The sequence below is a fragment of the Rhineura floridana genome, chromosome 3, assembly GCF_030035675.1.
Source record: "Rhineura floridana isolate rRhiFlo1 chromosome 3, rRhiFlo1.hap2, whole genome shotgun sequence".
Classification (NCBI taxonomy): Eukaryota; Metazoa; Chordata; class Lepidosauria; order Squamata; family Rhineuridae; genus Rhineura; species Rhineura floridana.
Window position 1 is genome coordinate 217,915,645 of NC_084482.1, and position 16,393 is coordinate 217,932,037.

At 42.1% G+C, this 16,393-nt stretch overlaps 1 protein-coding gene across 1 annotated transcript in view; it reads right to left on the minus strand.

Annotated features, from left to right (window-relative positions):
- Positions 1–6,095: 6,095 nt before the first annotated feature.
- Positions 6,096–16,393, minus strand: part of LOC133378976 (vomeronasal type-2 receptor 26-like) — a 36,162-nt gene continuing 25,864 nt past the window's right edge. The window contains exons 2-5 of the mRNA XM_061613590.1: positions 13,160–13,399; positions 10,194–10,421; positions 9,024–9,150; positions 6,096–7,006 (exon numbers count right to left, since the gene is read on the minus strand). Coding sequence (XP_061469574.1) covers positions 6,096–7,006; positions 9,024–9,150; positions 10,194–10,421; positions 13,160–13,399 — 1,506 coding nt within the window. The remainder of the gene's footprint in view (positions 7,007–9,023; positions 9,151–10,193; positions 10,422–13,159; positions 13,400–16,393) is intronic.

Consider the following 16,393-nt stretch of genomic DNA (forward strand, 5'->3'; position numbering starts at 1 on the left):
TTGTCCCCACCCTCCCAATGAATTGCATTTGCCTAAGCTTGGATTGCATACATGGTTTTGGATCTGGGAAAATTTTTATTACATAGTTTCTGTTGAAACAATGTTATCCCCCTGAAATCACAGGTTCGCAGTTTGGGAGTTCTCCTGGACTCGGCCTTGAACCTGGAGGCACAGATCTCGGCTGTGGCAAGGAGTGCCTTTGCTCAACTAAGATTGGTACGCCAACTGCGCCCGTTCCTTGACCTGTCAGACTTGACTACGGTGACACATGCCTTAGTTACATCCCGATTGGACTACTGTAATGCGCTCTACGTAGGGCTGCCCTTGAAGACTGCTCGGAAACTTAAACTGGTACAAAGAGCTGCAGCCAGGATGTTAACTGGAGCTGGGCTCAGAGAACATACAACCCCGCTGTTGTACCAGCTCCACTGGCTTCCAATCTGTTTCCGAGCACAATTCAAAGTGCTGGTTTTAACCTATAAAGCCCTATACGGCTTAGGTCCAGGCTATCTGTTAGATTGTGTCTCCCTCTATGACCCTGTCCGAGCTTTGAGATCGTCTGGTGAGGCCCTGCTCAATATTCCATCTTTCTCACAAGCTTGCTTTGTAAAAACACAGAATAGGGCCTTTTCAGTGGCTGCCCCTAGATTGTGGAATTCCCTCCCTAGCGAGGTTCGACTGGCTGCCTCACTTTCATCCTTTCATGCCCAGGTTAAGACTATTTTATTCAGACGGGCTTTTAACTAATATTGTCTTTTTTAACTTTTACTGATTTAATCTATTTTTAATTGTTTTAAACTGTATATTGCTTGTTTTTAATTGATTATGGTTTTTATTTGTAAGCCGCCCTGAGTTCCTTGGAAATAGGGCGCGGTATAAATATTTTAAATAAATAAATAAAATCTCAGACTGCTGTTTCATCTAGCCATGAAGGGGAGACGTACAAAAGGAGAGTTGCCTTGGTTTTATTTTTTCTCCCCCAAGGGAACTACTCTCTCCTCTGTCTCAAATGCAAAAGCAGTGCTAGGCCTGGCCATAAATTCTGCCAATACCTTTGACAGGCCCCACTGAAATAAGGGCTATATCTGGGAAGTATTATTATTATTTATTAAATGTATATCCTGCCCTTCCTTCCAGTAGGAGCCCAGGGTGGTAAACCAAAAACACTAAAACACTCTAAGACATCATAAAAACATTAAAATATATTAAAACAAAACATCTTTAAAAACATATTAAAACGTCTTTAAAAAAAATGCTTTAAAATATCTTAAAAAGCAATTCTAATGCAGATGCAGACTGGGATAAGGTCTCTACCTAAAAGGCTTGTTGAAAGAGGATGGTCTTCAGTAGATGCCAAAAAGATAACAGGAATGGCACCCGTCTGATATTTAAGGGGAGGGAATTCCAAAGGGTAGGTGCCACAATGCTAAAAGTCCTCTTCCTATGTTGTGTGGAACAGACCTCCTGATAGCATGATATCTGCAGGAGGCCCCCACCTGCACAGCAGTGATCAACTGGGTATATAAGCGGTCAGATGGTCTTTCAGGTATCCTGGTCCCAAGCTGTATAGGGCTTTGTACACCAAAACTAGAACCTTGAACTTACCCCGGTAGCTAATGGGTAGGAGCAAGCTTTATAAGTGGAGATACAGGATTTGAAATTATTTTTATATGTGCTTTTATTATTGATGTTTTAATGATATTTCATTGTTAATTGCTTTGGAATGTTTCATGGGAAGCTTTTGAAAAGATAGATAGATAGATAGATAGATAGATAGATGGATAGATAGATAGATAGATAGATAGATAGATAGATAGATAGATAGATAGATAGATAGATAGATAGATAGATAGATAGATAGATAGATAGATAGATAGATAGATAGATTCCCTCCCCTTAAATATTAGACAGACAACATCTCTGTTATCTTTTTGGTGCGTAGTGACGACCTTCCTCTTTCAACAAGCCTTTTAAGTAGAGGCCTTATTCCAGTCTGAATCTGTGTTGGGACAGACAGACAGACAGACAGACCGATAGATAGATAGATAGATAGATAGATAGATAGATAGATAGATAGATAGATAGATAGATAGATAGATAGATAGATAGATAGATAGATAGATATAGATAGATAGATAGATAGATAGATAGATTCCCTCCCCTTAAATATTAGACAGACAACATCTCTGTTATCTTTTTGGTGCGTAGTGACGACCTTCCTGTTTCAACAAGCCTTTTAAGTAGAGGCCTTATTCCAGTCTGAATCTGTGTTGGGACAGACAGACAGACAGACCGATAGATAGATAGATAGATAGATAGATAGATAGATAGATAGATAGATAGATAGATAGATAGATAGATAGATAGATAGATAGATAGATAGATAGATAGATAGATAGATAGATAGATAGATAGATAGATAGATAGATAGATAGATAGATAGATAGATAGATAGATAAAATTGGCAGATAGATGAGGAAGCATAACATCAGCCTGTAGCTAATTACTTACTCCTTTACCCTGGTTAAGGGAGGCTTGCAAAAAATGTACGGAAGTTGATTAGTATTAGTTTTTGGAGTTATGATCCCAGTAACGAGGAAGACTCCAGGCCTGTAATAATTCTGTGCTCCATTTTCATCCTTGATCAGATTCAAGGGGCATTTTGCCTTCTCCATCCCACAGACTCCATGAGGCATTACCAGAAGAAGCAGAAGCAGCAAGGATATAATTCTGGTTCTTTCTGCCAGTGGTAAACCTCTCCTGTGAGTGCTCCTCTCACCTCCATAGCCTTCAAAAACAGTTGCAAGACCAAAACTGAAATGGCTTTTGAAATATAGCTGGTATCCAGCTATGGCTTCAGAGCCAAAAAGAAACCCATTAAATTCTGGCAAATACATCCCATCCTCTCAACTTTCACCAGTCCTAAATCTTGGCCCAAGCAATCTCTGGCACAGGAGATATTCTGTGCACCAACCTTTTCAGGCGCAGTGGAATAAATAACTCTGTGTTGCCTTTCATTGTGATCTTTAGGTTACATGTCTCCAAGGCCATCTCCACAAATATCGTTTGAGCTTTGGCAAGAATAAATCACTATGATTTTGATAATTATAAGGAGACGAAGGTTCACCACAAAGGATGGATGCAGAGCTGAAGAAAAGTTGTTTGTGAGAAGCCACAGATGTGGCGGCAAAGTTTGACATGGATTGATGGGGGGCGAGTTTGGCTTGAACTTTTCTGACAAGAACATAAGAAGAGCCCTGAGGCTGGATCAGGCCAAAGGCTCATCTAGTCCAGCATCCTGTTCCCCTCAATGTCCAATCAGGCCCATCTGGGAAGCTTAGAAGCAGCAAGCATCATCTTGGCCATGGTGGTACCTTTCCTGATCTGCAGTATACACTCCAGGTGAACTTCCAACATTGTTTAACAACACAAGCATTTTGGAGCAATTTGACCCTCTTGACTTTGCCATTCAATTTCCTTTTTACCACCCCCCATTTTTTTTGAAGTTGCCTCTTTCGAAGTCAAATATGGCCATGTTGGACTTCTTTGGCCATTGGCCATTGACATGTATGTTGAATTTAATAGCACTATGGTCACTGCTCCCAATTGGTTTGATATCTCACACTCTGTCCTGGGCACCATTTAAGATTAACACCTTGGTCACCGCTCCTCTGGTCAGTTCCATGACCAACACTTTTAGGGCACAGTCATTTAGGATATCTAGAAATTGGACCTCTTTGTCGTGACTAGAAGACATATGTAGCCAATCTATGTAAAGGTAGTTGAAGTCACCCATTACTACAACATTTCCTAGTTTGGATGCTTCCTCAATTTCATTTTTTATTTCAATATCTCCCTCAACATTTTGATCAGGAAGATGATAAAATGTCCCCGGTACTAAATTACTCCACCCACACTGATTCTATGGAGGAATGTGCCTTTTTTGGGTTTCTATATTGCTGGATTCAATGACCTTTTTCACATATAGAGTGACTCTACCTCCAATACATCCTTCTCTGTCCTTCTGATATAGTTTGTATCCAGGAATAACCGTGTCCCACTAGTTTTCTCCAGGTTTCAGTTATGCTCGGTGTATCAGTGCTGTCCTCGAAGACCAAGCACTCCAGTTCTCCCATCTTGGCTCGGTGACTTCATGCATTAGCGTATAAACACGTACAAAGTGTCTTTGGCACTGTTGGTTTGGCCTGTGAAACTTTGGCCTCACTGTATTGCTGTCCTGTGCCCCTGTACTCATAATGCCTAGTTCCAGGTCTACTCCATTTAATTTTCCATCATTTTTGTGTCCCTCTACAGCTCTTGTCATCTTTTCTCCTCAGTCTGTTCAAAGCTGCTCTGCCATTCCATCCCAGTTCAAGCAGTCCCTTTTGCACAGGCCTGAATTCTCCCAAAATGTCCCCCAGTCTCTAACATATCCAAATCCCTCCTTCTAACATCTCACCCACACATTGAGCTACAACGCTGTGCTTATCTAGCCTTGTACATGGAACAGATAGCATTTCAAATAAAGCTACCTTGGAAGTCCTGGCTTTTGGCATCCTACCCAGCAACCTAAATTTTGCTTCCAGGACCTCACAACTGCATTTCTCCACATCATTGGTACCAACGTGTACCAACTGCACTGATTTCTCCACAGCACTATCTACCAAGCTATCTAGATGGCAGACGACACATGCAACCTTACAATTCTCTTTTCGAAGTAAATAAATTAGCTAATGGCCCATCAACATGTCCAGTGGACTGTAGATGCACAGGCTGCAATGCCTAAACACTGACAATGATATACCCAGGTCTGTCTCCTTGGGAACAGCATTCCACAGATGGGAGGGACACCAATTAAAAAGCCCATTCTCATTTAGCCATTCTCTGAACCTCCCTCAGATAAGGCCCATAGCCATCAGCCTCAGGGCCAAGTCAAATCCACACAATTCAAGCAAGGAGAAATCAGCCATCTCAGAATCTTCAAAATGATATTACTTAAGGAAGACGCACACAGGTACACAGCCAGTTGAGAACACAACACATTGTCAAGGACCACACAGATCTCAAGCTCCCATATCCTTTAAAGGCTCACTTCAGTGAGGGATCAGTTTAGTCACACCTTGGTTTTCTTCCCATCAAGGAACCCTTTGAACACCCAATTTCTCTCACATTCATTCTCAGTTTATTCAGAAACATCATTGCCCAAAACCTTCAACTTTTCTTTTTATTGAAGGTGCTACTCCTCAGTTCTACACCTTAGTTATATTTTACTGTAGCATTCTTAATCAAATTCCTCAAAAAAGCCACATTTCACTGAAAAAGTGAAAAACAAATTTAAAAGGACAACACAGCCACTAGTATAGACAGAAATAGCATTAGAATGCATGTGTGATCCATGGTTGGAAATTGGGTTTCCAAGGAGACCTCTCCCTTTTCACATACTATACATTAATAAAGAGGTTGCTCTGGGTGGTAGGAACCCCCCACATCCCACAACTCTAAAAGTACCTGCTGTGGAAGCCTCGATCCAAAGTCCCAGGAATGGGGAGGTTCAGAGACATAGTTCAGTGAAGCACTCATCTTTTTTTTAAGGTAGCTTATTCAAATTGTTTTATACAGTGCTGAGTGGATTGTTTGTATGCATTTACTTATGGATATCATGATTATTTCTAATTGTTTCTAAAAAAAATCAATTCTAATACTTATATTTCAATTGATATGTTGTCATCCTCTTTGGGCAAAAATTCGTGGAAAAGTGCCACACAGATAAACAGGTGATGGTGGTGATGTTAAAATGCGACAACTGTACAATATTTGCTAGAAAATAAGACTGCAAAACCAGTGAGGGCAACTCAGTATGAACATTAGCAGAACAAGGGCCAGTATGGTCGATCAAACATCTAGTGGGAATCACATGGTGATATAACAACGCATGTAGAACATTAAGTCTACAGGGAGTGTGGCCATTGCAGAGTTACTAGGTATTCATTTTCATCATTCATGGAAGAGATTTATATCTAAGGAGCTAAATTCCCAACACAAACATGTGGATTTCATTACTCCTGTGATGAACATATATTGCCAGAAATGAAGCATCAGATGCCATCTTTAGTTTTTGTTGTCACATACTCCTTTGTATTCAGATCAGGCCTGAGTACAATAATGTAGCACTTGGGCATGAAGATGCAGCCCAGGAGCCCAGCACTGGAGGCCAAGATAGAGAAGACCTGCACGGCTACCATGTATTTCCCCTTTGTGCTCAGGTAGGTGGGCACAAAGGAGACCCAAACACTGCAGAAGACCAGCATGCTGAAGGTGATCAGCTTGGCTTCATTGAAGGCTCCAGGAAGCTTCCTGGCTAGGAAAGCCACCATGAAGCAGATGGCAGCCAGGAAGCCCATGTAGCCTAGGGCACTATAAAACATGGTGACAGATCCTTCGTTGCATTGCAGAACAATCGCTCCAGGCTGGGAGTGCATGTCAGCATCTGGGAATGGGGGAGAAATTACCAGCCAGATGGTGCAGATGACAATTTGCACACTGGAACAGAAAATGACAATGGTGTTGGTCAGACTCTTCCCCAGCCATCTCCTCACCCTGTTCCTTGGCTTTGAGGCCAAGAAGGCCAACACCACAGTGATGGTTTTTGCCAAGACAGAAGAGACAGCAGCTGAGAAGATGATGCTGAAGGCAGTTTGTCGGAGAAGGCAGGTGGTTTTCCTTGGCTGGCCAATGAACAGGAAGGAAGACAAAAAGGAAAGCAGGAGGGAGACGAGGAGGATGTAGGAGAGGTCCTGGTTGTTGGCTTTGACTATCGGAGTCTCTAGGTTTCTAATGAAGATTGCTAACAGAAAGCCTGTGATTAAAGATAAGAACAAGGTCAAGGAAACCAGGAGGATCCCCAAAGATTCTTCATAGGCCAGGAAGCTGATAATCTTGGGTACACATTGATTTTGAGCTCTGTTTGGATGCTGGTCTTCTGGACATTTGCTGCATTGGTCTGCATCTGAATGGAGGAAGAGAGACTTCAGTAACTTGAATCTGTTTTTATGTTCTATCACATTCCATAAAAGAGATATTTGGGAGGGGGAGCTTACACTCCAGAATAAGCAGAGTGCAAACAGGACTAGGTATTTAAAATAACATATAAGCAAAAAAAAATTTTTTAATCTTTTTTAAAAAAGGTTTTTTAATACATACAATAACAAACACTAAATTCGTACATATAAAGTTTGTAAAGAGACAGGAAGAGTATCTCCCGAATCAAAAGTGTGTAAGTCTTTAGTCCATACTCATGAATGAATACATACATAGCTGCTATAGTGCTTTTTATATAAACTGCTGGTACTCTTGCTCGTAAACTTTAAATCTGTATCTCAATGGAGCAAGATGCTTATATTATGGCCAGATGCGTTTCGACTTGTGTGTCTTTCTCAATGGCCTTTCAAGCACGAGTAGAACCCCCATGTATTTTGAGGGGTTTTCTATATGAATGCTGCTGATAAAAACTGTCCAGAGGAACTGGATAAAAAATGAACTAATGGAAATGCATCTATCCTGCACTTATTACTTTTCATCCTAGTGAAAATCTGTTAATATGTGCTTGAAAGGCCATTGAGAAAGACACATAAGTCGAAACACGTCTGGCCATAATATACGCATCTTGTTCCATTGAGATACAGATTTAATAATAATAATAATAATAATAATAATAATAATAATAATAATAATAATAATAATAATAATAAATTTTATTTATTGGTCGCCTATCTGTCCAGGTTAGTGGACTCTCTAGGCGACTTACAATGGTAAAAAAATACATAGTATACAACATAATAAACCAATAACATAATCATAATCAGTTTAAAACAAATCCAGTTAAAACCACGTAAAAATCAATCCTCCCCCATTCCATAGGCCCGCCTGAATAGCCAGGTCTTTAAGGCTTTGCGAAAACCTGTCAGGGAGGGAGCATGTCGGAGATCGAGAGGAAGGGAATTCCAGAGGGTGGGGGCCACGCTCGAAAATGCCCTCTCTCTGGTCCGCACCAGTCTAGCTGTTTTAACTGGTGGGACCGAAAGAAGGTCTTGAGAGGCTGATCTTGTCAGGCGGCATAATTGGTGATTCTGGAGGTGCTCCTTCAGATAGACTGGGCCGAAACTGTATAGGGTTTTAAAGGTCAGCACCAACACCTTGAATTGGGCCCGGTAAACAACAGGTAACCAGTGAAGATCTATTAATACTGGCGTGACATGGTCACGACGACGACCGCGCTTAATCAAGTGCGCTGCCGCATTTTGTACCAGCTGTAATTTCCGGACCGTTTTCAAGGGTAGCCCCACGTAGAGCGTGTTACAGTAGTCTAGGCGAGAGGAGACCAGGGCATGTATCACCTGTGGGAGAAGATGAACAGGGAGGTAGGGTTGCAGCCTTCGTAGATTTAAAGTCTACAAGCAAGAGTACCAGCAGTTTATATAAAAAGCACTATAGCAGCTATGTATGTATTCATTCATGAGTATGGACTAAAGACTTACACACTTTTGATTCAGGAGATACTCTTCCTGTCTCTTTACAAACTTTATATGTACAAATTTAGTGTTTGTTATTGTATGTATTAAAAAACCTTTTTTAAAAAAGATTTAAAAAAAATTTTTTTTGCATAAATTGGAATTGTAATGACCATATACCCTAACTTTCTGTAAGACACAGTTGTATCTGTTACGGTTGATTTTGAACTTCAGATCCTATCAATAACGTATAAAGCAGAATGTGTGGATGCTGTGATTAAAACCAGAAAAGGGGCAGCATCCGTCAAACCTCTCCTTGCTTGGTCTCTTGAAGTTTGTCTGTCAAGGTCACATCTATTGACTGTGTGAAATTAATGATGAGATGAAAAATACAGTAGCCAAGGAAGGATCCACAGTCAGAAATGACCTTGGAATGTTGATAGCAAATGCTTCCTAGCGAGTCTTTCCCTTATTTATATTCTCCCAAGGAATGCCCTCTCCCTAGGACTCACCCACCTTCCTGAATGGAGATGGTCCCTTCCGCACACGGAGCACAAGCATAGCAGCAAACCAGCTCTCCTTCCTTAGCCACCTTCCGGTAACCAGGGCGACAGCTTTCAGTACACCTGGAACGAGGCACAGTCTGACCATAAGGAGAAGGAGCACAAAGGGGAAAGTTCTGGGATTATTTATGTCTGTAGAAATAGTTCATAGAGTCTGGAAAGTCCCCAGCAGGATCTTGAGTTCCAGGGTCCTAGCAGAGCTTGGAAAAGTTACTTTTTAAAACTACAACTCCCATCAGCCCCAGCCAGCATGGCCACTGGAGTGGGCTGATGGGAGTTGTAGTTCAAAAAAGTAACTTTTCCAAGCTCTGGTCCTAAGTTACCCCAGACCCCCTTCTGATGGAGTCACTTTTAATGCAGAAGAGCATGGCAGGGAAATCTCTTTGGTGTGCATTGAATGGCTGTCAACCTCAGGGGAAAGATAAGAGGAAGGGCCAGAGGCCTGGTGCCACAGGTAGGAAAGACTTGTTGAGATGAATGGGGGTACGTGGAGGATGTATTAGCAGTGGATGAGTGATTGCTGGGTTTTTTGTCAGATGCCAGCATGCCCAGAGCACTGTGTATCACACATTATTTCACAGGTTTCAAGCTGGAAATAAGGATCAACCGGGATGCACATTTGTGAAATACGGATTGATTTTTATCCTGCGTTTTAGCAGTAGCCTAAAATGTCATAACGCTGGGGCAGGGGATTGCATACTGGGTAACTTAAAATGGCAGGCAGCTGCTGCTGTATGAATCCGAAATGGGCTCCTTGTTCAAAACCGGCAGCACCACTGCCCAAACAACACTAAAACAGCTCTCAGAGAAGGTGGCATGGAGAGCAGTAAAGGCAGCAGAGCTGGGCTGGACTGGTGAGAGGCCCTTCTTTCTGGAGCCTTCAGCTCATGTTCAGCTATGGTGCCAGGCTTGCTATAAAATCTGGTTTTCCAGGGTTCCAAAATTCATCAGAGTTGTGTATAGGGTGAGGCCTCTTGGGCTGCAAATTCTCAGCTCCTGCACTGTATTCCACAGGACACACTCCATGGCAAGTACGCAAAGGGCTGTAGTTGAAATCCAATGTGAATCATGCAACAAATAATAAGAGTTTAACAGATATCAAGTGCAATAAAATTTCCCCTACCTTGTTAAACCACTCAGGCCACACAATGGCTTCAGGGTTAATGGTGAACTTGATGTCAGTGGATGCCTCTCTCTCTGTGCTCGCAATTTTCACCCTGCAACGAGACGCATTGGGAAACAACACCCAGTTCTCAATATCATAGTTGGATGGCAGCTTCCCGTTCTCATCAAAATGCAGCCCGCTGATTGAAGTATTAGAAAACTGGATGTCTCTTAAGAAAGGGTGAAGCTGGAATGACAGGAAAAACACCAGCCTTAGGAAACATGAAACCATGTTGGATATCTCAGCCCTGTTCACATTGAGCATGAATCTCCTCTGAATTGGGACCAGTGCACATCTCATCTGGACCTGTAAGCCCTATTCAGGCATTCTATTGTATTCATTGAACATTTCACACACCAGCTTTCAGATAAAATAACAAGATATTTTATACAATAAAACCAATTAAAAAGACAATAAAATTGTAGAATGCAAGGACACAAACACCCCAGAAATCCAAAGGGTGCCAGTACTAAAAATCAGTGCTCAGGAATACCCTTGCGAATAGATATGTTACAATGAGTTGGTGCAAGACCATCACCATAGATTTCTGCCATATCTCTAGTGGAAGGTTATTCCATGGTCTCAGGGTCCCTGCAGAGAAGCCCCCCATACTTCTGTTCATAGTTAACATTAGCAAAGGAGCAGGGGCTGTCCTGAGCAGATCCTCTTTTTGGTTCAAACAGCTGAAAGGAGAGGGAACTTTCTCATATACAGTCTTCCATGTGATCTGGAACCGCAATTGCTCAGTGTTCCAGATAGTGTGGAAACTGGAAATGCGAAGTCTTCTCCTTCAGGCTGGGGTGGACACTTACATTTCACCCCAAAAGAGGACACAATTTTGAATAAAATTGGCAAGTGCTGATTTATGCATATTAATTTTAATGAATAATTTAAATAAAAATACAGTATATCTTGCCATAGTAGGGAAGATTGTGACCAGAAAATCTTTGCACTTGCTCAGTCTGTCATCCAGAGGCTCACTGTTGACGGGCACCTTCAAGGTCCAGCAGAAGCAGAGGGGGAGATGAAAAGATCCCAACTTCAGCTAAGAAGACAAACTCTCAGGGCACCAGTGGAAAGCAGAAGATTCTTCTGACATAAGCATAGTGTGTTGGGGGGGGTTGGCCTCCTCCTTGAACCTCACATATTGGATTTGCCTCAGAAATAAGCAAACACTTTGCCTCACTACAGTATTTGAGTTTGGCTACAAGATAATGATGATTCCAAAGTTGGGACAATGGAGTACAGTTTGCAAACAGGGAAAGGAAATACCTGCCATGGCTGCAGCCTTTCAAGTTCCAACCTGCCTCTTCCCACCATCAACATCTGCTTTGATCTGGATGAATATGCAGCATTTAAGGCCTGAGCCACAGCTTGGATGCTATGGTACGTTCGGAAGCTGTCTTGAGAGAGGGCTCTCTCCAGCTCCTCTTGGGGCAGCAGCTCCAGGTCCTCCTTCTCTGTGCATCTTGTCCAACCTCTCATGGACAACAAGTGCTTTGAATATGAACAATGAAAAGCTTCCCTCCAAAACTGGTCAAGAGCAGGTGAGAATGGACTATAGTAGTCATGTTTTGTTCCCATTTGGGACTCCATTACAAAGGACAGAGAACCGTGGATGAACTGGAAGCTCTCAGGGAGGAAACTTAGGTTCAAGTTGATGTCCTGAAAAGCTGTTGAGATCCAGACTTTCCCCCCAATTTGTTCATCAAGTGTTATTTGTAGTGTTATGATTGGACCCCATCCCCCCTGAATGTGCTCATAATATACAAATACATTGACTTGTCTCCATATGACATTTGGTTTACTCAAGAGGGGCCTTTCATACAGATTCTTTTCTGGTAGTCTTTTTGATAATGCAATGCAAATGCCACTGTTGATCATCAGAGATGTCAAGGCATTAATGAATCTTTCCCCACTATCATTGTCTGGAGCAATGAGACCGATCCATGTCCATTCAAAATACAGGAGCAACTTGACAATCCCTGGGTACTGAGTTTCTTCTTTGGGGACCATCCGATAAACAAAAGGGAACTGGGTTTTATCATCAAGAACCTGATCAATAAAGCCATAGCTGATCTAGTGAGGAAAAGAAGAGAATACTTTTTTCCCCAACAGGATTTAACAGAAATACAAACATATCTAGCAAAGGGCACTTCCAGACTGTTGCCGTTGTCAGGTGGGATTCAATTGCATATTGTAGAATCATAGAATCACAGACCAGTAGAGTTGGAAGGAGCCTATAAAGCCATCCAGTCCAACCCCCTGCTCAATGCAGGAATCAAAGCATACCCAACAGGTGGCTATCCAGCTGCCTGTTGAATGCCTCCAGTGTCGGAAAGCCCACCACATCCTTAGGTCATTGATTTCATTGCCGTACTGCCCTAACTGCTAGGACGTTTTTCCTGATGTTCAGTCAAAATCTGGCTTCCTGTAATTTCAGGCCATTATTCCATGTCTTGCACTCTGGGATGATCGAGAAGAGATCCTGGCCTTCTTCTCTGTGACAACCTTTCATGTACTTGAAGAGTGCTATCTTATCTTCCCTCAGTCTTCTCTTCTCAAGGCAAAACATACTCAGTTCTTTCAGTCTCTCTTCATAGGGCTTTCTTTCCAGTCCCTTAATCATCCTTGTTGCCCTCCTCTGAACCAGTTTGTCTGCATCCTTCTAAAAGTGTGGTGTCCAGAACTGCAGGCAGTACTCAAGATGAGGCCTAACCAGTGCCGAAAAAAGGGAACTAGTTCTAATTCAACTAAGTCTTAGTTACAATAAACCCACTGAAATTAATGAAGAAAAGTTATCATGTTTATTAACCTCAACGGTTCTACTCAGAGCAGGACTAGCACTGAATACCACCAGAGAAAAAAAAGGAACTTTATGCAGCTGAACTTCTCTGCCCCCCAGGCTGCCCCTCCATTCATACCTGTGGGACTTTGTATATGTCTGATACGGTTGAAATCTCCTTTGAGATCACAGAATCAGCCTCTTCAAGAACAGCCAGCAGCCTATTCTGATTTCCACAGTTATAGTTTGGAATATTGCTTCCTCCGCCTGCAAGGAGGTCTATCATGGCATCAGAAGTCATCCTTGCATCTAAATTGTTCTCATAGATGTTGTATCCCAGGGTGATGTTGGGTAAGAGCTTGAGATCCCGGTTGATCTCCTGGATGGTGAATATGAAGGACAAGATGTGCCAGTATAAGCTAGAAGTAAAACTGATTGGGAAAAGAATGGGGGTGTCACACTTCTATTCATAACTCAGTGGAAACAAAATGTCACATTCATTATTTTATAAAAGTAAGGGCCTTACGAGGAAATCTTACAAGAACTGATATCCATATGTTTATATGTTTGTAGAAGGATGGGGGGTGGGGAGGACATATCCTTCTTGCAAGGTCAATATCCTTTTGCCTCTTAAGAATTAGATTGGGAGATGTGCACTCTGTTGTTCAAGAGAGAAGGCACACAATCTTCAGAAAGAAAATCAACAAAATTCCTTCCCCCCAAAGTTTGTGAGACATTGGGAAATTGCTGCAAAGGCTGTAGTAGCTTTATTGGTCTTTGCTGCTTCAAAACTATGTGTGTGCAGCAATGTCCCTGTGCTGAAACTGAGAGGTCAGCCTGCATGCTGGAAGGAGAATAGGTCAATAAACATCCCTTTCAGCCTGATGTGTGGGGAGTCCAGCCTTTGGGTGAAAGAAACCATCAGGAGGTAACAAAGATGTCTTGAGTCCTTGAGTCTCCCTTCTTTGAGATAAATCAGTTGAGGGGCACAACAGTGAGGAGGTCATCTTAGGGATATGGTAAAGTTATGCTGGGAGCCAGAGAAAAACTCCCTGGAGTCAAATTGTCACTTCAGATGCACCACACTTGCCTGAGCTTGTGATTGCATACATGGTTTGGGACCTGGGGAAAAAAATAGTTGCATAGTTTCTGTTGAAAAAAATGTTATTTCAAACTGTCATTGCATCCAGCTATGAAGGGGTGATATGCAGAAGGAGTGCCACCTTCTTTTTCATTTTTGTCCCCAAGGAAGCCACTCCTTCCTCAGTCCCAATGCAAGGGCAATGCCAGACAGGGTACTCTAATTCTGCTAACACCTTCCACAGGCTCCCCACTCCTGAAACAGAGTCTGTCCCTGATAACGAGGAACTAGTTTTTTAAAGTGGAGATTCTTATCCCAGGTTTTTTTAAAAGCTCAGAAACAGTTTTCAGTATAATACAGCAATAGGTAACTGAGGTTCATCATCACTTATTTTATTTGATTTTTGTCATTGCTATTATAACTGTTTATTTTGTTATTACTGTTATAGGATAGTGGGGGTGGGTTTGGATGATATCAATGAGACTCTTCTATCTTATAATTGCGTGGCCGTAAGAGATACAGTCTGCAAAGGAATGAACCTGCTCCACTGGTCAGAATAGTTTGTCAATCTAATAGTTTAACCAAGTCAGCCTGTGAGCTAATGGGCTTTTTGAGTGGTCAATCTGCATATCCAAAGGGATATGGCCAGGAGAAATCCTGTTGCTATTGGAACTCTTTCCAGGGGAGAGACCCTGCCCCCCCCAGGCCCAGCCTGGAGCCAAGGCAAGCCTGATGTCTTTTAGCTCATCTTGGGGGCAAAGGTGATGGACTGCTGAATGCTGTGAACCTCTCCATCTTAAGCTCAGGTTGTGCATATGTGTAAATAAACCACATCTCATAAAGACACCACAGTCTCTGCCGACCTTCTCTCCAAGGAAACCAAACCCTGAGTAAGCACTGACACCCCTTGAAGTCTTGCAGCACTTGGAAATTGGGGTGGTGCACAACACTACTATTACTATTAGTGCTTTTTTCTCTTTCCCCCTCCTTCTCCTCTACTTTTTCTTTTCTTCCCCCCCTTCTTCTATCTTCCCCTCCTCTGAGATTCTTATCCCAGTTTCTATATGCATTGGATTTGAAATTGTTTCTATATATGTCTTTATTGTGAATCTTTTGATCGCATTTTCATTGTTAATTGCTTTGGGATGTTTCATGGGAAAGGATTAAATAAATAAATAAACGTTGAAGTATAGATGAGGAAGAATAAATTCCACCTGCATGTAATTACTTACTCCTCCACCCTGGTTAAAGGAGGCTGTGAAAAGACATATAGATGTTGTCGATGAACATATCTTGGTGATATGATCCCGCTAATGAGGAAGTCTCCAGGCTGGTAATAATTCTGTGCTTCATTTTGATCCCTGATCAGATTCAAGGGGCATTTTGGCCTCAGCATCCCACCGACTCCATGAGGCATTAGCAGAAGAACCAGGAAAGTTGTCATTCTGGTTCTGTCCGTTACTGGTAAACATCTCTTGTGAGTGCTCCTCTCACCTCCATAGCCAGCTAATCAGAAGAAATCAAAAACTCTTGCGAGACCAAAACTGCAGTGGCTTTACAAATATAGGTGATGTCTCGCTATGGCTTCAGAGCCAAACAGGAAACCCATTAAATGCAAGCAAGCATATCCCTTCCTCTCAACTTTCACCAGCCCTAAATCTTGATCCAAACAATCTCTGGCACAGGAGATAACCTGTGCATCAACATTTTCAGGTGGAGTGCAATAAATAACCTTGTGATGACTTTCATTCTGATGTTTAGGTTATATGCCTCAAAGGTAAACGCAAATAACTTTTGAGTTTTGGCAAGAATAAATCACTATGATTTTGATAATTATAAGGATAAGAAGCTTCACCTCTTCAACATCCTGGAGTCTCTGGGTGGCTCGTGGGGCAGGTGCAGAGCTGGAGAAAAACATGCCTGTGAGAAATCGCAGATGCTGCTCCACAGTTTGACATGAATCAATTGGGGGGGTGTGGGTGGGGGGGTGAGCTTGGTCTGAACACTTCAACCTGTCCACTTTGTCCATGTTATTCATAACCTTATGCATCTCTATCATGGCCTCACTTATTTGTCATTTTTCTAAGTTAAAAAGGCTCAGACATTCTGACTGTCCTGTTCTACACTTGTCTGGAATGAAGTCTGCAATCAAAAAATATTCTTAAGTAGTTTTACAGTTTCCTTCCTCATTGTCCCGAACAGCAAGCACAGGAAAAATACCTTAGAAGGAAGCGTGCATATTTTACCATCTTATCGGTCTGGGGATTTGCTTGCTGGCCCTGATCCACAAAC